The sequence below is a fragment of the Pezoporus wallicus genome, unplaced genomic scaffold, assembly GCF_028554395.1.
Source record: "Pezoporus wallicus isolate ANWC-B61680 ecotype Strahan unplaced genomic scaffold, APGP_CSIRO_Pwel_v1 contig_8188, whole genome shotgun sequence".
Classification (NCBI taxonomy): Eukaryota; Metazoa; Chordata; class Aves; order Psittaciformes; family Psittacidae; genus Pezoporus; species Pezoporus wallicus.
The window spans coordinates 1,240,501-1,266,437 of record NW_026640104.1 but is presented as its reverse complement, the minus strand read 5'-3'; the positions used below and the strand labels follow the sequence as shown (position 1 = coordinate 1,266,437).

The following is a 25,937-nucleotide window of genomic DNA, read 5'->3' as shown; positions in this document are numbered from 1 at the left end:
TGAACCTTTTAACAATCCATGAGCAATACTATCATTTCTTTAATAGAACTCGCTGACCGTGCCTTTCTCAGATGCCATTTGTCATTTTCAGCGTGCAATAATCAATAACTTGGCTTTGAAATAAATAATATAGCAGTCGCAATATATTATCTTTCAGGCTGGCCTTATACTAACCATAAAACAAGACTTGGAAAGATGAAAACTTTAGGTAAATGCCCCAAATGGGATAACTGAGAGTAGGAGCTAAATGAATGAGAAGCTTGATGTAGTTTCCCTTCCCAGTTCATTCACACTTCCCTTCCTTTTAGGTTACTGTATCTGCTTCCAAATAAAAGCAAGCATTTGGGATCATCTGATTTCGGACCCCCTTGATTCTCTTGCTGTGCCCCTGATTTCGTTCCCAGGCACCGGGTCAGGTAAGGCATGTAAGCACCAGCATCAGTCTGCTGCTATTCACCAGAGCAGTCAAACACATGCTAAGTTTTAAACATATTATTGTTACATTAAAATCGATAGGGCCTAAGAGCGCACCTAAATTAAACTTGTTTCTAAACCCAGCTGGGGTTTAGAAAAGCAGCTTCATGATGAGATGGTTAAATCCTGCTGAAGTTATGGGGACTGTCCTGGGCCTCTGTGGGAGCAGGAGGTGGCATGAGTCCTGAGATCAGAGGCACACATGGGTGTGTGATGGCTGTGCTGAGTGAGGCGGCACGTGCCCACTGTCACTGCAGGGTGTGCTGGGCTCCACCTCATGGATGCCTTGGATGGAGGCACAATCCAGTCATGTCTGTAGGCACCAACATAAATGCTGTCTCCTTCCTTTACAACCTGATAAATCCATTCATGTAAGTAGAAAGGATAGGCTGGAGCACTGTGTAAGACAGGGTAAGCGCAGGATGCAAGAGAAAGCTTAACTCTGCATTCCCTCCTTTTGAGTCCTGCTCAAATCTTTAAAGTCCCCATGTAGTTATTTTCCTTGATTAAATTTAACCCATAGCCAGAAAGCCTGAAAAACTTCTTCTCAGCCTGGGCTGGTGGCTGTTCATCTCTACACAAAAGCAAACCTGCAGGTTCAGTGTAAGAGGGGAGAAAGCCAGACCTTCTTCAGGTTCAGCAGAGCAGTTCTCACAGCAGAAGAACCCTTGAGACACCTGTTTTCCTCGCTATCTCTTCTTAGGAGTGAAAACTCAGAGTTTTCATCACAGTAAAATCTCCAGGTCCAAACCCTAGGTGCAGCTGAAATACACTAGCGCTGGCACTGCTCCAAGTCCCTTGCTCATATCCTTCACTCGGAAAGGGAGCACTCTACATAGGAGCCGACAGAGAGGGACATCTGTGCATCTGTGGGCTTCCTCCTGCGCCTGAGCCACCCAGCAGGGCATGGGTGGGCAGCCAGGGGCACTGTAGACCCTGTCTCACGCTTTGGAGCTGGTTATTGTCTGATTGAGGACAGAAGCATGGGCTTCTCCCTGGCAAACTCGCTTCTAAGTGTTTCAGGGCTCCCTGCTGAGCTTCCTGAAGGTTTTCTGAGTCTGAAAGAGCAAGGGAAAAGAGGAAGGCTTTGTGTAAATAAATTCCCCTCTGAGACAATGGTTTCTTGGTCATCAGTATAACGACTTTGGCTGCTATTCCCAACCAAGACCTCTGTGGAAGCTCTCCCAGGCCACAGTGATGTACCGTGGTAGGGCCATGTCTAGCCCTGGAGGAAGGCATTTGCTGACAGAGGGGCAGTCACTGGGGAGCTTCCCAATGGATCATCCCCTGACATCCCCATGTGCTGTTTAACTGCAGAGATTTCAATATAAACAACAGAAGTTCCTGTTCTCAGGTCTGAGCTGCTCTTGTCACTCTTACGGTTTGAAATAATGGTAACCATTAAAACCACACAACTGCTTCATCCCCTGCCTCAAGTGTGATTGATACTGCTATGGCACACATCATCCAGAGGAGCCACTTTGTCTTCACCACCTTTTGGAAGTCACTTCATCACCCTTCCTTCCCCTGCCCCATCTAGAGCACCTAGTCTTCAGGGTAGAACTGGCCAGAGAAACAGTGGTTTAGTGCTTCAGACAGTGAAGTCTGAGCCTCGACTCAACTCCTCAGCAGCTCTTGTAAACACAAACAATTCATTTTACATTGTCTTTGGAAGAACAGGAAAGAGTTTGAAGGAAGTGATTTAATTTGGTTTGCTCTTCTGCTTTTGAGCAGAATGAAGGGCTAAATTAGGGTGATGAACTGGGAGAGGACAGACAAGAAGAAAACTTCAAGACCTCTGAGGGAAGATAACTGGAGCCTATAAAGCATTTATTATAAGTAACACCAGCACGTGAATCTAAAAATAGTGTCCCTGATGCTGTGTGTGTATATGACTGATATTAAAAATGACTGATTTAAAAGAAAGTGCTTCGTGCTTCACCTCTGTTGCCAACCAGGAAGGCAGGTCTCTAGTATTCTCAGACTTAAATGCTGCCAGTATTTCACGTTAGGATAGTCATAAAGTTAAAGGTTAATAGGCTGTACAAATGACAGAGTTTAAAGGGAAAGATGAAGATGGGAAGATTTCTAGCACTTAGGGAACATTTTAGAAATGAAGCTCCTTTGCCTAATGTGATTTTGCCTATATTCTTTCTCATGCTGTTGATCATTATTGCAAATATTTCTATTTGCATAAGTGATTTCTCCTTCACTGCCCACCTTCGTTTGCTTTCTGGATCATCATTACTTCCCACAGTACATGATGAGTTGCAATCCTGCTGCCAGGAGAATGTGATATGGTGAAATTAAAGCCATAGCCTCAGAGGGAGGATGGGCAGGGAAACCTGGAGCATGAGGAAGGGTTTTATTTGATTGCGAGTCATTAGAATTGGCAGGCTGAGGAGAAAGGCAAATGTGTGCGTTGCTGGAAGTGGGATTTGGTTGTGGTGTTTCAGATTAGCTCAACAGATGTTGCGAGTGACGGAAGTGTATTGCTATGTCAGCCTTGCTACCATGGGTGGCATGCACTCTGTTGTCTAACTAGAGATTAGAGCCTAGTGGAGAGATTAACCTGACTAAGAGAAATACTTTTACATGGAGACTGCCAGTTATCACATTTGCTTTTGCAACAATTCTCCTTTGGTTTCTGTCTAGGCCTTCCAGAGCCACTGGAGAAGACTGCTTTGAGCACTACTTCTAGTGCTCCTGGGGCTGAAGTTGCTGTGAAACATGGCTCTTTAAAGTGCACTATTTCCTGGGGGGGGGGAGGGGGCAGATGCTCTTCCCTCAATCTGATTGGTTCCTAGAATCTTAGAATCCCAGGATGATTTGGATTGGAAGGAACCTTAAAGATCACCCATTCCAACCCCCTGCCACAGGCAGGGTCAACTTCCCCTAGGCCAGGTTGCTCCTGCTGATCACAGGGAGTTTAAGGGTGGAGGATATCTACTCCAGGGCCTGAAATCAAGGTGGTCTTTTTCGTCTGGTCCCCATACTACTACTGCCCACAGCAATGCAAACAGATTTCTCAATAATTTCTTTTACCATTGCTTAGGTGAAAAACTTTTGCAAGATCTCCAGTAATTAATTTGCACAGCATTTTCCTTGTCTGAAACTATCCATCATACACTGCCTTTGGGAGAGGTTGCTGCTCCTCTTTCCACAATCGGACCCCTTGCTCTGCAACTAACTTCTTGGATCCAGGTAAGATCACTGCAGGAAAGAGGTATTTTTCATGCTGAGTCTTTGACTATGAGGCAGATTTGCCTCAAGAGACCCACATACTACTGGGTTGACTGGGGGAGCACTTCATCCCTCTGTACCAGCAGTTCTTGGTGTAAGCAGGTCTATGGAGTCAGTGGAATTGCTTGCATGAAGAGGTGCTCTCTTCATGGACCTAAAAGCAAAGGGTCCTTTCTGTTTGGTCCATTGTAATTTCTGGGTCTTCATGCATTTTTGCAGACAGATGGAATTCTTATAATGTTCCAAAATGAAAGTTTTCTTCTGAGAAGGAGGCCATGCCTAAAAGTTGAGTGTGGAAAATATCTTCTGTAGTCTTTTATGAGCTTCATTCACTCTAATATATCTGCCTTGTATGCCAAGGAAAGTATAAACTAATGGCAAGGTATTGGTTTTTCAATAACAAGGTTTAAACCAGGGATATAAAAAGCATATCCTATTTATGGAACAATTAATATTGTCAGTGTCTTTTCCATCTCATCCAAGTTACACATACTGCATAAACTTTGATATATCTCTAAGAAGTACAAAAAATACCAACTGGAGAGTAAACAGGGCAATACTCCAACACTATTGAGAAGGGAAGTGGTTTCCACATCTTATAAAATGCATTGGTATTAGAATAAACCAAGGGGTAGTCCTCTTGAATTTTCCTGTGAAGGCTCAGGGCACAGTAGACAAAAGGTCTTGGTTTTAGCTCAGAATCTCAGGTGCTGGGGCACCTCTGCTCTGGAGACAGGCTGAGAGAGCTGGGCTGGGTCAGCCTGGAGAAGAGATGGCTCCTGAAGGGGAGACCGTAGAGGAGCTCCAGGGCCTAAAGGGACTACAAGAAACCTGGAGAGGGGCTTTGGACAAGGGCCTGTAGGGACAGGCCAAGGGAAATGGCTTTAACCTGCCAGAGGGGAGACTGAGATGAGCTCTGAGGCAGAAGCTCTTCCCTGTGAGGGTGCTGAGGCGCTGGCACAGGGTGCCCAGAGAAGCTGTGGCTGCCCCATCCCTGGCAGTGTTCAAGGGCAGGTTGGACACAGGGGCTTGGAGCAAGCTGCTCTAGTGGAAGTTGTCCCTCCCTGTGGCAGGGGGCTGGCACTGGATGAGCTGTAAGGCCCCTTCCAACACAAACCATTCCATGATCCTATGATTGATTATGATTTATAGGCAGTTAATTATTTGTTGTCTGGGAGCTTTTACGCTCTCAGTAAGCCTTGAAGTCTTCTTTTTGCCCCTTGGATCAGGTAGCACCCTCATTCGCTCTTATACATCAAAGAACATACATAGGAGCTCTGGCCCTGCCATAGCAGTGTCAGCTTGAGGGTCAGGGGTTGCACATGGGACCTCCCACTCCTGAGCCTGTGGGAAGACGCTCGGCACTCGCCGTGTCCGTACCCCTGTGTCTGCGTCCCCCAGGTCCGCGCCTCGTTGTCCGCGCACCGCGTCCCGGCGCTGGCCGTGGTGCTGAAGTGGCTGCGCCTCGGGGCCAAAGACGAGCGGTACGTGTGAGGCAGCATGTGTCTGTGCCCCTATTTGTTGTAATACCAGTGTAGCATTAGTACTGGCATTCCTGTTCATATTGTATTTTTATTCATATTTGTGCTATTAGTATAATAATAATAGCAATAATTCTCCACAAATTAACATGGAAATCTGTTCCCAGACAAAAGCGAAATAATTTTGCTAAGAATAATATACACACCCCAAGTTTCCCAGGTGAAGATTGTCATGGCAGCATTGTGATCCTGTTTTAATTGCCTCCCCCAGCTTTGTTGGTCACCTGCAAATTTCAGAGCTGCTTATCAATAATCCTCTGTGTGTCACACTGCTGCGAAGCATTCCGATCAATATATTATCATTGCAGAGCTTGATTATGAAGGTGAAGGGCATTATAAGGACATCTGAAAATTTTGATCAGTGTTCTGCAATCTCTGATCAGCTTCAGTGCTTTACAAACATAGTCTCTGGAACACAATAAAGTCAGAGCCTTTGACTAAAGATACAGTGCCTTATCTGACAATCATAGAACCCTAGTATGCTTTGTGTTGGAAGGGACCTTAAAGCTCATCCAATTCCAGTCCCCTGCCACGGGGAGTATCATCTGCACATTTTTCCTAGAGTCTTTGGGCATATCTTCTGTTCTTCACTCCATTGCAGCTCTCAAGCACAGCAATACATAACAAACTTCTCATGACAGCATGGTGTGTACTGTGTACAATTTTCCTGACTGGAATATTTAAAGCAACAGTGATCTAGAGAAAATTGAAATATATTTAAAAGTGTTTGGGTTGGGTTTCATTATGACAGCATTACACAATTAACTTAGGTCTCATACTCTGAGTGACAACACAGTGTAAGAACACATCAGGCTGCTGAGGAGAAAGAGGTGGTGTTTACTTACTATGTTAGCAGTATTGTCTTTTCAGTCCTATTGCTCTGTAGATACTCAACAATATTTAAATCTATTACATTTCATGGCAAGCTGAATTTTTTCCACTTTTTGTCATACATCATTACTGTAATAATAATGATAATTGCCCTGTCTAATGCCTTGAACATGATGTTCAGTTGTACATAGTCCCCTTTTACTGGTTTGTTTTTTTTTTCTGATATTATTTGTGTATCCTCAGTGACAAGCCAAAAATCTACCTGATATAAAATCAGATAAAAAAGTCATCCTTGGTTCCTAGCTAGTGTTGTTTGTGCTTCTTGGTTGCTTCTCATAGCTCTGTATGAGGAAGGAGCTTCAAGCCACCATTCTGCACTGGAAAGCTGAACTGGTCACATCCCTGTGACTTAAAGCCAAAGACTATCTCCTGTTCTGCAGAAGACAGTGGTGTAACTATGGTGGCTGTGATGCTGATGAAGTTGAGGATTGGGAGTTTTGCACAGCAGTGCATTTAGTCCTTCTACTGCTCTCCACCAGCATTGCTTTAATCACATTTATTACTGAGGAATTTCTTGTATGTGCTTCTAATGTCTAACTACAGTATATGACAAATACTGTCTGAATAATGCTTGTGTTTCAAATAGATTTCTTATTTTTCAACCATGTATCAAAAGGAATGATGAATGCTACATAAATGCAAAGTTATGACTCAAAGAGGATGAACTGGAATTTAGCTTTGGAGGAAAGAGCTCTTACCCCAGTGCAGTCATTTTTTGGCTTCTGGTGCTTTATTAAGTGGGTTTGAGCACCTATAATAATATACAGAAAGAGTGGAAATAAGAAGATATGTAATCTAGGATAGGGTCTTCCCTAGAATGTACAGAAATGTTGTGTGGAACAAAAGCCCAGAAACTTCCTTTTCTCTGTTCTGTTTTGCAGATTGCACTGTGGGAGTGATTTGAGTACCTGAGCTGTCTGCATTCCTGAAGACAAGATTTCTCACTGGTGCTCTGAAGAGGTTGAAGTAGCCTCCTGTGGTGTCCACCTCACTTGGACTTCTTGGGATTCCTAAGCTTGCCTGAGGAGTAGCCTTCCCTGGGGGGTGGTGGGTGAGACAGAGTCTTTAACACGTGCAGAACACACTGAGGTCTTCACAAAAGCTCTTGTGGAAGCACAGAATGGTCCCGTTATTCATTTATTTTGTAAAACCACAAGCAATTTTGGGGACCTGCTGACTCAGACCAAGCTGGTCCAGACTGTCATGCCATTTATAACAACAGCTCTTAGGGCAATTAGGGTGATCACAGAATCTTTTAATAAAATTCAGAATACAGCTCATGTTCAGTGTGAACATTCAGCATAAATCTTGTACAATTGCCACGGATCTCTGGTATGAACATGAGAGTCTTTATAAGCAGCTGATTTTTGAGTCAATGGGCTGTAACACTTTTGAAATCAATGATTATTTAAGAACTCCTAAACCTGCATATTGCCTAGCTGCTGTGCACACAAACATTGGGTCTGCTCTCTGTTGGCTCTCTGCAAATGGATTATTTGGCTTTGAGGTCTGAAAGCTGCACATGGATTATAATACCTCTTTTCTAGCCAGCAAGACATTCACTGTACAGCTTTGCGGCAAGATTTGATTTCAGCAGGAGCTGAAAATACTCAGCATTTTTCAAACGTGGTTCCAGATCACTCATGGATTTCCATAAAGAAGCTATTTGTGGACACAAAGACATCTGCTTATTTAGGGTTTCACCAGTGCTGATGTCTACAGTTTATTTTGGTTTCTTTTTTTTTTTTTTTTGCATTCTACATGATAACTCAAAGTTTACAAATCTGAGTTGGGTATATAAGCACAGGTCTTCAGATTTAGAAGCTTTTCTTCGGGGGTTTCTGTCCTGTCATACTCTGAAAGGGTTAAGATGAGTAAGAGTAAAGGTTACATTTGGATGTGAAGGTGATGAACAACCCATGTTCTGCCTTGAAATCCTCCAATGATACTTTCCACAAGAGATTTCCTCCAGTGTATTTAGCTGACCTCTGTTCTGAGAGTTCACTTGTGAAAGTGCTAAGTTATGCACAAGAGGCTAATATTGACACAAAGCTGATTATACTGTCTAGAAATCAGACTGGTGGGCAGAACACAGTGGCAGAAGCAAAGGATATGCTGTATGAGTCATCACTGCTTCATATCATGTTATATAGAGCACATGTGTAGTGCTGTATGAGATGAAGCCTGTACCTAGATCACATCATTTGCCCACCAGTTCTGTTCTCATAGATTTATTCCGAATTACATGGAGTTTGCAACAGCCCTTTCCACAAAAAAAACCATCACAACCTGGAAATTGTCCCTCTTTCCTGTAAAAATGAGCCTGTGAGTCAGACACAGGACTCTGATCAGCCTCAGAAATAAAACGTCCCTCAAATTAAACAGCACACTCTCTTGCAGTGCCATAACGTTCTAATAATTGTCAGGAAAGGCTCTCAGCTTGCCAGGAAGCCTCAGGAAAACAGAGACTTACAAAGCCTTCCATTTAAAAGTACAAAAAATGTCATTTCAAGGCATAACAAGGGAACAACTTTAACTGTTCCAAAATACCTCTCAACCCACTCCCATCACATACACCCCAGCACACTCAGCCAAGTGAAACCTGAGAGAGGCTATGGTGCACAACTCACTTGTAGTTTTTTAGTCTTGAATAAAACATCCTTACCAAATAACATCCTGCAAGAGACATTCCTTTTGCTGAAAAGTAGCATCCCTATTCTGGGTAACCTCTGTTTGTTTCCAACCATGCATTTCAGCAGGAGCAATTGAAGGAATGACAGAGAAATGCAATCTCTGTGAATAACTCAGATTTTGCAAAGGGTCTGATGGTGTGTAATGGTTTGCTGTAGGAAGGGGAGAGCCATTGACAGTGTCTCAAACTCAACAGTAGTTAATCTTTGGCATTCACAAAATTGTTTTTAGCTGCCTGGACAGCAACAGTAAGATCTGGTAGTGGAAGAATTCATTTTGATTGCCTGGGAAAGGGGTGTTTCTGCATGGGGGAAGCTGTATTCTCATCCCTTCTTTCTGAATATCTAAACCCTGATGCAAGGAGGTACTTCAGCACTTCCCTGTTAAAGTTAGCCACGAAGTCAAGTAGTGTCTGGATGGATCACGGTGTCCCTCCAATTGCTCTAAGGCCAAGTGCTGCAAACATCTACAGGAGATCATGGGGCTGGTCTAGGGAGAGACTCCGGGCTGGCCAGTGCTGCCTTCTGCAGAGACATGGCAGGTTGTGGTTCTGCCACTGTCAAAAACCTCCTGTCAGAGCAGAAGCAGATGCAAACCTCACCACTTCTGCCCTGCAAGTCCTGGCTGAATCTTCCTATGGCTGGGCTATGGACATGCTCCCAATTGGACAAACAAAGGAGCAAGGAAATGAAGCACTGTGCTTTCCTCAACCCCTCAGGATGGAAAAGGGGAAACTGGACCCAAAGTAACAGATGTTTGTCACCTGTGGCTACAGTGGGAGACACTCAGAGTTGGAACCAGATGATCTTAAGGTCCTTTCCAACCCAAACCCATTCTATGATTCTGTGACAGCTATGAAGATGGCACAAGGATCTGTGTGAAATACGATTGTATGCTGTGGTGGGTAACTTCTTCCAGGCAGACAGGGCTGCCTTCACAGCACTCTGTGAGCATGTAACATAGCAGGCTGTAAGGTACTTTGGCATTTTGGAGCTAATAGGCGTGCAGCACCTCAGAATCACGCAGTACAGGTTCATGTTTCAGCTTAGCAAGAGCACAGCTCTTTAGGAAAATAATGAAAAAGAAGAGGCAGTGTTGAGACAGGATAAATAAGGAGATAAATCACTTTGCAATACAATGCAAGCCAAAACCTGAAAATAAACAATTACTTTAAATCATATCGCAAACATCACATTTATACAATTGATCCACGTGTAAATTAGCCAATTAATTCTGAATTGGAACACTAATGAAATAATAATTATCTGTTTGTAATGGAATGGTACGACAAACAGAAATAAAGAAAGACTGCAGCAAAAATCCACCCAGCTCCATCACCACTGGGCATGGGGGGTGCTCAATACCAGTCTTTAATGTCTGGATATTGCTGGGGGGGGGGCATAAATAAAATACATTAATATGTGAAAACATATGGGCTTCAAATGACAAAGATGTAGAAGGGCTCTTTTAGAGCATTGCTTGGGTATTTTTATTGTAATAAAGAATTGCAAAGTGGGAATTTCTTTAGTCTTCAGTGGCTTGTTTGGTCTTTTTGTCCCTGTTTGGCTTTCTACCATCAGTGGGTCTTTATCCTGAGAGACTCCAGAGGGATTAGGACCTCACAGTTACCAAAGCAGTGAAAGACCGATGGAAAAGGGCCGGGGTTTCAATGCAGAATGAGTTCGGTGACTAATATCCAAATCAAAATCTTCACTGGAAACATGCAGTGGGGTCTTCTGTAAGAATTTTGCACCCTTGGCTTTTCATGTAAGAGCTGCAAACAGATGAAATAGAGCTTTAGACCAAGTGTGTGATAGGCAGGAGCCCCGGTTATATGACTATTGCCTGTTTTCTGTGTAGAAACTATTTTGTTTCCCCATTTTTAGTATGTTTTACCCAAGTTGAGGGTATTTCCAGTGAAAGAGCATTTCTTTGAAGAATCCCTGATGAGCTTTACTTTGCTTGATGCCTTTAAATGAAACAGCTATTAACAGGGGCAGAATTTTCTGTAAACTATAAATTGCTGTGACCCCATCCCCAAGATGTGGATTTTTCATCTCTGCACCTCCATCTTTATCTAAACTGCTCCTCTTTATGACACTGGCAGTTTGAAGTGGTCAGGTAAGATCATTTTGGACTGAAAAAAATCATGTCCACTGAAGGTATATGAAATATCCCTTTTGCAGGGAAAAATATGACATGATTGCACATGATCATATGTAGATATTCCCTAGGTTTATAATCCCAAGCATTCAGGAGGAAGCAGAACTCTTTGTCAGCATTAACACTGGGAAGTTTGATTCAGATAAAAGATGTCGTATTTCAACTTGCCAGGTGGGGGTCTTTAAAAAGGAATTGCAAGAGAAATCTGTTATATTTGATCTAGGCTTTAAACCATTTAAACATAGAGACTTGTCTATGCACACGCACACACTGAGTCTGTAGCTCTGAGTGTGACAGGAGAGGAGTTTGCAGCGTGAGCTCACATGTACTTCACATGTTTAGAAGCACACCAGAATTGAGAGGCTGTTGTCCTCTTCTCTCAATTTCCTCTTTTCCTACTTTATCCTGCTTTCTTTCCTCTTTTCCTTTCTTCCTTTCTTTCTTTTTATTTTTCTCTCTTTTCCTTCCTTCCTTCCTTCCTTCCTTCCTTCCTTCCTTCCTTCCTTCCTTCCTTCCTTCCTTCCTTCCTTCCTTCCTTCCTTCCTTCCTTCCTTCCTTCCTTCCTTCCTTCCTTCCTTCCTTCCTTCTTTCCCTCTTTCCCTCTTTCTTTCTCTCTTTCTCTCTTTCTTTCTCTTTTCTCTTTTCTTTTCTTTTCTTCTTTTCTTTCTTCTTTTTCTTTCTTTCTGTTTTCCCTCTTTTTCCCTCTTTTTCCTCCCTTTCTCTTTCCCTTTCCCTTTCCATTTCCCTTTCCCCTTCCTTTCCTTTCCTTCTTTCCTCTCCTTTCCCTTATTCCTTTCCCTTTCCCCTTTCCCTTTTCTTTCCCGTTCAGTTTCCCCTTTCCCTTTCCGTTTCCCCTTTCCCTTTGCCCTTCCTTTTCCCCTTTCCCTTTCCCCTTCCTTTTCCCGTTCCCGTTGCAGATCTCCATTACATACATCTCCATTACATACTCTCCCCAAACGGGACCGACGTTCCCTTCCCACCGCCGCTGTCAGAGCCGCGGTGCCCAGAGCCGGGCTCGCAGTGACAGCTCTACCGTCGGTCCTTCCGCAGCCCGCAGGGACTCGGCCCCGCCGCCCGGGTCCGCTGTGCGGTGCGCGGTGCTCCGCGCTACCTGCGCGCCCGTCCCGGGACGCGGGGCAGCCCGGCAGGGGGCGCCCTTTGCCCGGCGGCGGGGCTGGACCCCGGTACCGGAGGCTCGGGTCCGACCGGGACCCGGAGCCCTGGAACCCCAAGCCGCTGCTCGACGTGTCCGGCCGGGCCTTGTCCTGCGATAGCGGGCGCGGGGCGAAAAGCTCCGTGGTGAGGCCCGACCCGCAGCCCCCCGCAAAGTCGTTCTTGCCCGGGCTGCCTCCAGGGCCGGGCATCCCGGCTGAGCGCGGTCCCCGACGCCGGCGGCTTTTGTTACCGGCGGTGCGGGGCGGGAGGGTTGCGGGGGGCGGCGCGGGGGGCGAGGGGAGGTTTTGTGGCGGACCGGCGCGGTCCGCGCCATTCGCCTCCAGCCGCTCCCGCGGTGCTTCGGGCAGAGCCGGGATCCCTTTGTGCTAATAGCCCCGTCCCCATTTGCCGCCTAATTGGACTATATAAAGGCAATAACGGGCGGGCGCTGGCAGCCGCCAGCCACGGCAGCACGTCGCGGGGAGGGGGGGGGGGGGGAACCCGGGGCCGCGGTGGCTGCGGGCAGGGGCTGCGCGGAGCCTTCTCCTCCCGTCCGCCTCCCCGCCTAATCCCATTTGCCATTGTGCGTGCCCAATCGCCGTGTGCTCCCCGCGCTTAACTTGGATGACATTTTGATTTCATCATTAGCATCCGGCGCCAGGTTGACGCAGCAGCAGCGGCGGCGGGAGGCGGCGGCGGCAGCGACGACCCCGGCTCTCCGCCTGCCCGCAGCAGCCCCCCGGTGCCGCGGGCTGCGCGGGTCCCCTCGGCCCCCCGCCCTGCCTTCCCCCCATGCGAGGGGCCCCCGGCCGGCCCCGCCGCCGCACTCCCCCGCCGCCCCGCTGCGCCTCTCCCCGGGAGCCGCCACCTGCGCGCCGGGCGCGGGCTGCGGGGCCAGCGGCGGGCAGGAGCCGGGCGGGCACCGGAGGATGCCGGAGACCGGGCAGGAGCCCCCCAGCGCCCCGCCGCCGCCGCCGCCCCCCAAGGAGTCTTTTTACATCAAGAACCTGCTCAACGGCGGCCCCCCCAAAGCTCCCCCCAAGCAGCCGCGGGCGCTGTTCGCCCCCCCGGGGAAAGCGGCGGGGGACGGCGCCGGTTTCGCCCTCTCGCAGGTGGGAGACCTCGCTTTTCCCCGCTTCGAGATCCCGGCGCCGCGCTTCGCCCTGAGCGCCCACTGCCTGGAGCGGGCTCAGACCTGGTGGTACCCTTACGCCCTGACGCCGGCCGGAGCCCACCTGCCCCGCACGGAAGGTACCGATCCCCCTCTTTCCACCCCTCCATCCCTTCCGGCGGGGCGGCACGGGGGTCCGGCCGGCTCAACCCGCTTTCCCCGACGGGAATCGAGGGCCGGGCGCTGAAGGTGTCTCTTTGTGTCCCTTATTCCCGTTCCTCTCCCCTTCTCCCGTCCTTCCCCTCCAGCCGCGGAGAAATCCCTGCTGAGGGACTCGTCCCCCGCTTCGGGCACCGACCGGGACTCGCCGGAGCCGCTGCTGAAGGCGGAAGGGGAGCAAAAGGAGCTGGACTCCAAGAGCCCTGACGAGATCGTCCTGGAGGAGAGCGACTCGGAAGAGGCGAAGAAAGAAGGGACGGCGGAGGACTGGAAGAAGAGGGAGGAGAGCCCGGAGAAGAAGCCGTGCCGCAAGAAGAAGACGCGCACGGTGTTCAGCCGCAGCCAGGTCTTCCAGCTGGAGTCCACCTTCGACATGAAGCGCTACTTGAGCAGCTCGGAGCGGGCCGGCCTGGCCGCTTCCCTCCACCTGACAGAGACCCAGGTGAAGATTTGGTTCCAGAACCGTCGGAACAAGTGGAAACGGCAACTTGCGGCCGAGCTGGAGGCGGCCAACCTCAGCCACGCCGCCGCGCAGCGCATCGTCCGCGTCCCCATCCTCTACCACGAGAACTCGGGCGCGGAGGGCAGCGCGGGCGGCGGCGGAGCCCCCGGTACTCAGCCCCTGCTCACCTTCCCTCACCCCGTCTACTATTCCCACCCCGTGGTCACCTCCGTGCCGCTCCTGCGGCCCGTCTGAGCCCGCCCGCCCGCCGCCGCTGCGCGGAGGGGCGCGGAGGGGCTCGCAAAGTCACCGGCCCACTTGTAAGTACTCCAGCCGCTTGTGCGGTTCACCCGGCCGGAGGCTGCGGAGCGGGATGGGGAGGGGGGGGAAGAGAAGGGTGCGGGAGGGGACACACACAACGCGACACCCCTCGGCGGTGGTGCTGGGAGAAAAGTCACGAAAAATGAGGAAAATAAAGCTAAAAAATCAATAAAATTGGAAGGGGAGGGGAGGGAGGGTGGAAAATAAGGAAAGTGAAAGCGGGAACTTGTAGAGGACCCTGGAGCTGTCACACCTTTTGTAAACGTGGACGAAAACCGCGATGGTCTCTGTGGCTTTAGTTTTATTTTTGTAAAAAATTTAAAAATAAGGAAAAAAAAAAGGAAAAAAATTAATAATAATGGAAAAAAAGAAAATGATCGTGATCCCAGGCAGCTCCTCGGCATTTGCCAAACGCTCACGGGAGGGTGAATTTCTGTTCCTTTCGGACCTCTCCTCCTGCCTCCAAATTGGTCAGGCTCCTGCTCCTGTCGCGACACAGACATCACCGAGCGCGGCTTTTCGTTCCAGCAAACCCCGGCACCGAGTTTTGCTTTCCCAGGTTTTGTACCTTTCGGTTTCTGTCATGGGACTTAATAACGAGCAAAGAAACGCGGCCTCAAAGCGAACGGTTAAAACGCCCCCGAACGCGTTTGAGCGCCCCTTATTTATTACCGATGACTTGGATATTTGGAATTCTTGTTTTCTTTAGTCTTCCGGTTGATTTATTTTTGTTTCCTTGTAAAGTTATTTGGGTATTTTTGGGGGGTAAAAATCTGTACCTTTTGCTTTCTTTTTGTATAATGATTATCATTATTATTGTTCTTGTACCTTTGAACTGTGCAATATTGTACGACGATTCGTAAAGCACTGCTTTTATTTGAACGGTGAGGAAAGGGGGGTTTAGCGTTGTATAATTGCGTTCGTTCGTGTTGTACAAAATAAACTGAAAAGCAAAAACCAGAATACAAAGGAATTAAAAGCGAAGGGAAGTGGGAAGAGAGGAGGAGGGCATGGGAATAACCATCAGCTTATGCGGATAAATAAGGGAGATGGGGTGAGCTGGGCGCTTTAAGTGAAGGACAATCAACTTTAGGGTAATTTTAATTTATTTGCTAGGATGTACAGTTTTCTCCTGAAGTCCATCGTGGGGTTTCCTAAGGCAGAAATGAAGCTAGGAGTGGACACCTCTTGTCTCTCCCTGTCTCAGTGTCTGCTCACTTGTTGTCTGACAATTGTTTGCTGTCTTCCCAAGGGTTGGCGTCGGTTTCTTTCCTTTCTTTTTCTTTCAGTTCTTTCCGTTTGTTTCCCCTTTTCGGTTGTGCTCTCTGCCCCCTTCTCGCTTTCTGTTAGGGATCGGTCCTATTTTTAAAACAGCCTATATTGTTATAAACTTAATGTTGTGGTGGAAAAGAAAATCATCAATAAAACCCGTTCCTTATCAGTTTTCTTTTAAGTGTGGCTTCGGAGGAAAATAAATATATATATAAATAAAATAGACTATAAAAAGCATGAATAACCCGGGCACTGGGGGTTACCGGACACCCCCAGAGGCTCCCCGGTTGTCCCGGTCCAACTGGGAGCGGCTCGATGGGGGGGCCCCTTCCCAGCATCGCGCCTGGGTAACCCCCAGCAAGAGGTCCCAGGCCTCCGGGAATGGGCACAAGGGTGGGGTGGGGGGGTCCCTTCTCTCGCACGGATGGGTTGGGGGGTCCCTTCCCAGTAGGAGGCCGCCTCCCTGGGGGTTTCCCATAGCTTCTGGCCGCCCCTTCCTCAACCCCTCCCGAAGGGGGTCGGTGTTGCCCTTCCCCTTCTCTCCCCCTTCACCCGGGGGTCTGCCATAGGGAGGGATGTCCATAGGCACCCCAGGGTGTCCAACCCCCAGGGGTGCGCCCCCAGCCCACGGCTAGGCCCTTCCCTCTCGTCAAACCCCTCGACAGGTTTATCCCGAGAGAGGATCGCGCTCCGCTTCCCGCAGATTGGCCCGAATCGACGTGTTGATAGTGCCGAGGGCAGGATTTCGGGCCAAAGAAATCAAAATAAAACTCAGCGTTGCGAAAAGATAACCCTGCGTTTTCTTTTCGTTTGGGATAAAAACCCTGGCAATGGGTCGTAAATGAAAAATAAACAGAGTTTCGGAGTCAAAATACGCTGCTCGCTGTGTCGCCTGCAAACAGAGTGATGCCTTTTGTGTTTGCAGTACTAACTTTGGGACAAGTCGCTTGCAGCTCATTAAAAATATTGTTGTAATAGCAAATACCGTCTTTTTTCATTTTTACAGCGCTGCAGCACGATGTTATCAAACGGCAAGGAAAAATAACGCATTTATTTGTGGTCGGTGCCCAGAAAACGATTCCGGCCCAGCCCGGTCCTTCCCCAGCAGAGGAAGGGCACTGCGAGGTCCCCCAGACCCTGCGCGGGGCCCTCTCCGCGGCGCTACCCTTGCGCGGGTGCGGGAAATGGCGCGTCCTGCACACCGCGGTGCTGTGGGGGGTATTTCTCAGGGGCAGGTTGATGGAAGTGGGGTTGGTGGGGGTCGGGTTGGAGCCTTTATTTTCCTTTTTTAATGAAGATTTTAATTTTTAATTAAGGGGAAATTAAAAGGAAAGGAAGGAGGAAACTCAGCCCCGAGAGCAGCTTTTCCCCTTCTCGCCGCGGGATCGACAGCAGAGCACAGGCTGTGAAGCGGTGGGATGGAGCTGGACGATGGGCTGAGGGCCTGGGACCCCAGCTCCTCGCTCCCCTCCCGCAGCCGACCTTCCCGGCTTCCTTTCGTTCCCCTCTATCCGCATTGAGATGCTCCTCTCTGCCCGCATCCCACAGACGTGATGCTGGGGTTTTCCTCAAGCCTTCCCAAAAGTATCCCCAAACTCCATCCTACCCCCCAGCACTGCTCCAGAGAGGGTTTTAATGTCTGCCTCCTCGGGATGAGGCGGAACCCCCCGAGCTCCTGCTCTCCCTGAGCCGCTTCCGTGTGATGAGCTCCTGTAAGAAGCGGGACTGCTCCCACGGTAAATACCCCCCCTCCTCACCTAAACTTAGTGGAGATCCCGCATCAACCGCTGCGAACGAATCGCTTTGAGTGGTGGAAAAAGAACTAATACTAATAATAAACCCCCATCTCTACAGGGATGTTTGGGAGGGATGGATTGAAAGTTGCTTCGTTTTCCCTAAGCTGTTGGCAACTCTGAGGCCACTTGTGTTTACTGCTGCAATCCCGCTCGGCAAATCTCTGCCTTTGTTTGCAATTCAGGAGATAACACGGTTCTTCTCGGCCACTGTTTTGAGCTTGGCTGAACAGAACTAGCTCGCCTGTTTGTGGTCGAAACACACATGTATTTCTTTTATTTGGTAGTAAATAGAGGCTTGCTGTGTATAGCAAACAGCGCGGGGGAAGATATAAACTTCCCGACCTGCAGATTTGGGGGATTCAGAAGAGTTTTGCCTCCCGGAGGGGCTGGACCGGGGTGCGCGGAGCAGAGCCCCTCAGCCGCAAGCAGCCGAGGGACTTGGGCAGGTGGGTAATTGATTTATTAACATTATTATTGCTACGTACATGAAGATTCTCATCCGAGAACTTGCACATTTTCTGGTAGAGGATGGTGGGAAATGTTCAATTCTATTGGTGGTGGCTGCGATGGGGACGCACGATGGGGACACCTCGCTCCGACGGGAATAACCCCGCTCTAAACCAGCGGTAAAAATAGGTGTTGGGGGGCTTCTTTACAGATATGCTGCAAGTGTCTCTGTAATAATCACTTTACTCTATCGACTCGGGATAGTATGCGAACGGAATGAGAAGACCATTAAGAGCATTAACAGATTGGTACAGCATAATGCTTCAGCTCGTATTGATCGCAAAACGTCTGTAAAATATTGTTTCAAATGAATCTATTGTTCCTGCGCTCTTTTCGGCGGTGTTGATGACCTTGGTTTGTTCTCGCACATCCAAATTATCCTCCCACCCTTCCCATAGATGATCGGGAGCCGAGCGGCGGGACACGCCGCGGCCATCCCCGTCGCTTCGGGGCTGGCCCGAAATCGTAGCCTGAGGGGCCGGGATCACCTCAAATATATGGGGGAAATGAAAACAGGCGAAGGGAACTGGGGTGAGCGTGTCTCTGAGTGCCATAGGCTCCGCGCAGTGGGTGCTGCCGCCCTCAATCCGCCTCCCCGGGGCCGGATCCCCTGGTTAAAGTGGCAAAGTTGCCCGTCGGAGAGGTCTAAAGCTGTTTACATCGATATGAAGTCGAAGGAGGGGTCGGAGGGGGGCAGGTCCCACATCCTCTCCCCAGCCCTCATCCCCCGGGGCTCCGAGCCGGGGCTCTCCGTGACTCCCCGGAGCCGATCGTGCACAGTTTACAGCCCCAAATGGCCAATCCCTATGGATCAGAGCGATGCCTCCGGTCTCAAAGTCCCCGCCGCGCTGGAAGGGGCCACGGGATGTCCTTTTCCCTGTGTGGGGATACGCGTGTCGCCGGGGCTGGCGCGGGGAGCGGCGGCTCGACGGGGATGCAACCTCCGGTCCCCTCAGGTTTGGTCACCTGGTGTTGGCTCTCCTGAGCTCCGGTGTTTTAAATAAATATAAAGAATCTCTTGCGCTCCTCAGCTCTATTCGCCTTCATGATGGAGTGGAACCATCAGATTTTCATCAAAGTTCTATTAAGTGAAACATAGGTTGCAGGGCACCCTCTGATTGAAACAGTTTAAATTTTAATTGTGTTTTTAATTTGACATATAGTTGCAGAAAGGAATGACACTACAACGCCAAGGGGCGGTCGATTTTCTTAATTTCTCCCAGAGGAATTGATGAGTCTATCAGGCCACTAGATTGGAAACACATTAAAGCTCTCTGGTTAGGTTGTTAATTGGAACTTGATGGATAGGGGGCCTTGGATAGGCTATGCTGATCCAATCTTCATGACTTTCTGTTTTCCAATAAATTACACGATTCATTTTCCAGCCACAGATTACATAAATTGTACACCTCTAGGGCTCTCTTTTTCAAATAGGGAGCCCTTTTCCCCAAAAGCCTATTGCGAGATGTCATTTGCACCAAAAAACGAGCAGCAGAGGCTCTTGAATGAAAATCGAAACATAATCAACGTTTATACTTAGAAAATTTATTGAGATCATTTTCTCTGGTATTTCCTTATTTTAAAGTTTGGACGCGCCATATATCATAATCCACACGTGTAAAGGGGACTGTGTTTAATATTTATCGAAGCTTGATTCCAAGATCAAACTTGTTTATGACTTCATCTGTCATTTGAGAGGGAACCTTCTCCCGATATTACGGCCGCTCAACAAGCCTATTTTCCGAGGGCTGCAAAAGCAGCGGAGATCAATTTTTATTAGGCTCCCTTTGAAAGCTTGCTCAGGGCCACTTTAATATCGAGCATTGTAATAATCTGGAGATCTAAACTTTAAGCGCTCGCTCTGTCTTTCAAAGTTTATCTTTGCCGCGGCGTTTGATCATCCGCGCCCCGACGGGACGGGGAGGGACGCCCCCCGCCCCCATCCACACGCAAAACCCCTTTACCGGCACCGGCAGCCCCTGCCCTGATGAATATTTGATCAGATGGTAATGAGAGCGTGGCTGGGCCCCGATGGTCCTTCCCTCCCGACAGCGGCGGTGAGCATCCCGCCGAAGCTACTTCGGCTTCCCTCCCTCCGGATTCTCCTGAAAATCCGCCATTAACACCTGAAATGCTCAATTTAGGCAAGCCTGGTGGTTTTATCGCCGTGGCCGGGCAGAGCTCACCCCTACCCGCAGCCCCTGTGAGTGCATCCCCGCCCACCGCATCCCCTCCCCGGTTCGGAGCATCCCCTCGGCCCGGCCGCAAGCACCCGGAGGCTCCCACAGGCAGGACCCGCTCCACTGCGAAGGGAGGAGAGCGCCAGGGGCACCCAGGGCTGTTCGTGGGCTCCAAAGGTGCTGCGGTGCTGGGGACGGCGGTGCCGCTGCGGGGTCAAGTCGAGGGGCTGCGGGGGAGCGGGGCTGCTTCGTGGTCCTTCTCCCTCTTTGCTCCTGGGGCTGCCCCGAGAAAGAGCCGAGGGCTGTCAGCCTCCAGGGGCTGTCCCCAAGGCCAGGCTTGTCTCCTTCGACGGTTGTCCCCATCCGGAGCCCCTATACCCCGCTCCCCGCCTGCGGGAGGGGTGCTGGGCTTGGGGTGCGGGGCCAGCGGAACGGGATGAAGGACGATTTCTTAAATTGTATTTCAGTGCGGGGTCTTTCCGGGTTAATGAGCTGACATCATGATTAAAGCTGACCATTTGTAATGTGTCGCGACCCCGTTGAAAAGCACTGAAAAGGTTAATGTGGTAAAACAGGACAGCACCTGCCCCTCACAGCGAGAGGAGGAGCTGGAACACTTTTCCTAATCAATTAGTCCATTAATGAGTCTATCAAGTAGTTAAGTAGTTAAAGATTATGCCGCTGGTCTGGGCAACAGTCGTCATCTCGCTATACCTAATTATATTATAAGTACTTTATTCAATATACCAGACATAATATGGTGACTCGGAGTTAATGAAAATGTCATTTTAAAACGTCTTGACATTTGTCTCTATTGATTTGTATATTTCCATCTCATTCTTTGCTTTCCCCGATTTGATTTTCTTTTTGGTGGGGGGGATGCGCGTGTATGTTTCTGGAGAGGGGAAACGACGGCACCGGCAGGAGGAATCAGCAGCAGGAATCGGGGCTGCCTCCGCGGGGACCCCTGTCCCACGACCCTCAGGCAACCCGGGGTTAAAACCCCCTGCCACGGCCAAGGGTATTGCGTCTGGTCACGAATGAGACCCAAACCACCGGGATTGCCGAGCTGGAGCAGCTCTTGCGCCTCGCTCTTCCCTGCAGGGTGCCCCCAGCATCCCCCGGTGCTGCCCCGTCTTCCGAGGGTGCGGGCCAGTGGCCCAACCGGCTGCGAAAGTCGCCCCGTCTTCGTTAATTAACGATTCCCAAGAGCGGCCGGGGTTCGGGGGCAGCCCATGGACACGGACACGGGTGGGCCAGCGAGGGGAGGAGATGCATCCCTTTGGAATCGCGGCAGCGGGGAATGGAGGAGGAGCGGGAGGGTCGGGGGGGGGGGGGGGGGGGTCTGGTGCTGTGCGGTACCCAGGGTGGTGGTCACCGGGCTGATGCCTTCCACACCGGCCCTGTTACCGGGGCTCCTGTCAGGGCAGGGGGAAGCATCCCCGGGCCCTGGCCAGGGGACGGAAGCGCCCAAGCAGCCGTCGGGGCTCGGCCTCTGACCCATCTCCCCCGGGCAGAGGCTCCAGGACCCAGCGAACGCGGGCCGGGTTGTCCCTTGGACCCGCCAGTAGATCTGTGCCCTCCCGGGACGGCCCCCGTGGGGTCCCTGCCCTTATCCCTTTGCTCCCCATTGCGTGTGACACAGAGACGGCAGACCCATCAGATTTCCCCTCCCAAGGGCAGGAATAGCTGAGAACGCCTTGATTTATTCCCCCAAGGGGAAGAGCCCCTGACTCCTGATAAAGTTTACTTAGAAGCAGAGGAAGATGTCCTCTCTCTCACTGATCTTCCCCCCATCCCCCTGCTGCTTGCAGACCCTGGGAAGAACACGCAAGAGGCGTTCCGTGAGACATTTGTTACCGGCTGCAGCGGAAAACCCGATTTCTCGATGGCTTTCCAGGCTCTGCCGGGCCGCCAATACACCGTCACAGGGATTTTGTTTCCCTATCCTGTAATCGAAGGGCAACGGGTATGCACAAGGTGCTCGTCCCAACACCCCCTCCCACCAAGGCCGGCATAAGGAATTCAGCCCACGTCCCTCTCACCCATTCGCGGTGCAGGGCGAGGAGGCAGAGCGGGCTCAGCATCCCTACTCCCCCGGGGCTGCGGGGTCAGAGCATCCCCCCGGTGCCCCGGGGACGGCGGAGCGGACCCCGCGGGGGTTCCCCCCGGCTCCTGCCGACCGTGGCTTCTTCTTCCCTACCCCCTCAGCTCCGGACCCCCCGGGTTTCCAAACTTTCCGTGTCCGCCGCCGCCGTGATTGGCGCGGCGGAGGCCACCTCCATGCAAATGAAGCCCCGCCGCCCGCCGCCCGCAGATCAATAGGGACGCGGGGGAAGGAGCATGCATTCCGCCTGGGCAGGCGCGGGGAGAGCCGGCACCGGCACGCCGAAAGCACCCCCCAAAACAAACCCCCCGCCGGCTCAAAGCAGGCTCCCCCCGCCCCGCGCACCCCGGCCACCCGAGCCCATCTAAAGCGAGAGCTTCCCTCGTCTGCTTTCTTATGAACCCAGGATGAGCAGCAAAGAAGACCCCAGCAAGTGCTGTCAGACGGCTGCTCCCATCTCCAGTTTCACCATCCAGTCCATCCTGGGCAGCGGCAGCGCCGGGCCACCCCGGGAGGGCGGCGGGGGGGCGACCGCCTGGTCCGCCCGCGGCCGGACCCTTTCCCTCTCCTCGGAAGACGAGGAGCCGGAGGAGAGCTGGAAACACCGCGGATGCTTCTGCCCTGAGGCTCAGGGCCCAGCCGAGCCCTGCCACAAGCACCAGCCCCTCAGCTTCACCTGTCTCGGTGAGTACCGGCACGGGAAGGACGGGACGGATGGGGCCCGCAGGGAAGGGCCGATGGGGCTTGGCCCCCGCCAGGGGCCATGGAGGGGGGCCATGTGGCACCCTCCCTGCTTTCGGGTCTGAGCGTATTTGCGCAGTCTGATGCTGAAGCAGGAAGAAGAAACTCTGACAAAATTAGTTTGGCTTTTTGGAGTTCTCCTTTTCCCTTCCCACCTCAAGCAGGGGTTGACTCCCTCGAAGGGGCGCGGAGCGACGGATAACGCCGGTTTTCCTAGATTCTGCTTATTCAGAGAGGAAAGAAAGATGCTGGGCTTTATTTTTAGCGTTAATTCTGAATAAACGGTCTGTGAAATGCAAGGCTATGAAATAAAATCAGCCGGCCCTTGTTAGGTTGGTATCACCAACCTGTTCCGGTGCTGAGGCGCTGACACAGGGTGCCCAGAGAAGCTGTGGCTGCTCCATCCCTGGCAGCGTCCAAGGCCAGGTTGGACACAGGGGCTTGGAGCAAGCTGCTCTAGTGGAAGGTGTCCCTGCCCGTGGCAGGGGTTGGAACTGGATGAGCTTTAAGGTCCCTTCCAACACAAACCATTCTGGGATTCTATGATTGTAAAGCACCTCCAGCCTGGTCCTCGGCTGCCTTCACCGAGGCGGGCACACCCACCTGTCCATCTGTCCATCCATCCATTCGATGGAAGGACGGGGATGGCTTCCTCCGGCCTCTGTGGTGGCTTCCCCCGGTAACGGAGGCGGCGGGTGCCTGGCCAGGGGCTCACCTCAGCCTTTCCCCCAGCTGGAACGGGGGGCTCTGGCGTCGGGGGTGGTGCCGGAACCGGTGCGACCTCCGTGCTGTCGCTCTGTTGCAGGCAGCACCAAAGGGAGCGGAGCAACGGCGGCTGGCAGCGGGGAGCGGGGGCCCTTCCACTCGCCCCCCCAGCAGGACTGTAAGGAGGAGAAGGAGAAGCCCCTGGGCCCCGCCTCACCTTCCTGCGGGGACCGGCAGCGCGACGGCGGGGACCGGCAGGCCGGTGCTGCCAAGAAGAAGACGCGCACGGTGTTCAGTCGCAGCCAGGTCTATCAGCTTGAGTCCACCTTCGACATGAAGCGCTATCTGAGCAGCTCGGAGCGGGCCTGCCTGGCCTCCAGCCTGCAGCTCACCGAGACCCAGGTGAAGACCTGGTTCCAGAACCGCAGGAACAAGTGGAAACGGCAGCTTTCGGCCGAGCTGGAGGCGGCCAATATGGCCCATGCCTCGGCACAGACTCTGGTGGGGATGCCTCTGGTGTTCAGGGACAATTCCCTCCTCCGAGTGCCGGTGCCCCGGTCCATCGCTTTCCCTGCGCCTCTTTACTACCCCGGCAGCAACCTCTCGGCCTTACCGCTCTACAACCTCTACAACAAGATCGACTACTGACCCACAGCGCTCTCTTCTCCGCGGCCGCCCCTTCGGGGCCGGGATTGGGGCCGAGACCGGGACCGGGGCCGAGACCGGGACCGGGGCCGCCGCGGAGGCTCCGTGCGGGGTCTCTGTTTACCTCCGCGGCGGGGACAGAGGAACGAAACTAACGGGAGGGACTGGGCAAACGGAGAGCCCGGGTGACCGGGGGCACCCCCGTGCCCTTCCCGCGATCCTGCCACTTGAAACCGAACAAAATTAATTAAAAAAGCGTTATTTCAGATCTGTAAATATTTTTAAAGAAAGAAACAGAAAAAAAAAAATAAACCGTTTTAAGCCTCGTTTGTAAACTCGCCAGCGCGATCGCACGCTCCCGCCGGGCAGCACCGGGACCCGGGGGAGCACCGCAGCCGGCCGGGCACGGTTGGAAGGGGATGCGCAGGAGAGCGAAACCGACGTGTAATGTCGATGGTCTGGTTGGTTTTCCCTGCCCCCTGCTCGTTATTCCGCTCCCTGCAGGGAATCCCAGGCGGGCCTGTCCGTACCCACCCCGGGGCTGGTGGGGCTCAGTGCCCTGTGCTTGACTGGAAGGATCAGGGCCTTTCCCAAACGGTTTCGTTAACGGGAGCCGTTTCTAACAGTTTTGAGGAGTATTTGGCTACAAGCAGCGGTGGGAGCAGCGGGCTCGGAGCTCCTGGTGACTGACCCCGGTGCTTCCCGGCTCTGCTCCCCGCCCGCCCCGGGGCACCCACGGGTGCATCCCCACGGAGACAGAGTCCGTCGTTCGTGGAATAAAAAGTGAATCCCGCAAGAAGCGGGATCCAAACCGCGGGCACGGGCCCCGCGGTGCCGCCGGTACCGAACGTGGGGATGTTTCTAACAGCAGCAAAGGGGGTGCCTCGAGGGGCAATGGGAAAACCAGGAGAAATAACAGATCCGAAGGGATAAATCAGTGCGCGGGAAGGAGGAGGCTCCCCCGGCTCCTCCCAGCCGGTGTTTCACCCGGCCCGGTCAGGACGGGGTGAGGTCAGCCGCAGTAACGCAGACCCGGGGGGTGAGCGTCGGCTCCCGTGCTGTCGCTCCGCCTTTCGGGCCCTTTTTTAGGGGGAATAATTCGTATTTCGGGTTCGATTTGTAACGCAATCAAAGCTGTCGTTGCCCCCGAAGGGGGACACCCGTGTGGCTGCCCAGAGAGGTCCACAAAGACAATCCCGCCGCGGACCCCAATTAACAGACTCTGCTAATAACCGGAGCGAAGGGGGAGGCACGCATCCACTCTGCGGGTGCCATCGGACTACAACTCCCAGCATGCCCGGCGGCCCTCCGCCCTGGGCGCTGCGGCGCGCGAGGTACGCAGGGACGTCTAGGTCCTCCCTTTCAAACGGGCCAATCGCGAGGTGGGAAGGAGCGCGCGTGCGCAGTGGGCAGCGGCGGCGGTTGGTGGGTAGGCCGGAGGCGCGCGGCCCGGGCGGAACGCTGAGGTGAGGCCGCGCTCCCCACCGGGACCGGGACCGGGACCGGGACCGGGACCGGGACCGGGACCGGGACCGGGACCGGGACCGGGACCGGGACCGGGACCGGGACCGGGACCCTCAGCCTCTGACCGCGGCGGGCGGGGTGCGGAGACCTCCGTTCGGGGATAGGCGGAGCGGGCTCCTCGGCCTAGGGACGGCTGCTGCCTCCCCTCAGCCGCCCCGGGTGCTGCGGCCTTCCCGCGGCTGTCCTCGGCCCTCCCTCGGTTCCTGGGC

At 52.0% G+C, this 25,937-nt stretch overlaps 2 protein-coding genes across 2 annotated transcripts; both read left to right on the top strand.

The window, feature by feature from the left end:
• The first annotated feature begins 13,087 nt into the window (after nucleotides 1-13,087).
• HMX3 (H6 family homeobox 3) lies at nucleotides 13,088-14,293 on the top strand. The gene is made up of 2 exons (XM_057417340.1): nucleotides 13,088-13,409; nucleotides 13,578-14,293. The coding sequence occupies exons 1-2, from the start codon at nucleotides 13,088-13,090 to the stop codon at nucleotides 14,183-14,185; spliced, it is 930 nt and encodes a 309-aa protein (XP_057273323.1). The 3' UTR covers nucleotides 14,186-14,293.
• Nucleotides 14,294-17,673: 3,380 nt separating this feature from the next.
• Nucleotides 17,674-24,516, top strand: HMX2 (H6 family homeobox 2). Its single transcript, XM_057417267.1, has 3 exons — nucleotides 17,674-17,765; nucleotides 22,520-22,797; nucleotides 23,660-24,516. Exons 2-3 carry the CDS (start codon nucleotides 22,521-22,523, stop codon nucleotides 24,205-24,207), a joined length of 825 nt encoding a protein of 274 aa, XP_057273250.1. The 5' UTR covers nucleotides 17,674-17,765; nucleotide 22,520; the 3' UTR covers nucleotides 24,208-24,516.
• Nucleotides 24,517-25,937: the final 1,421 nt, after the last annotated feature.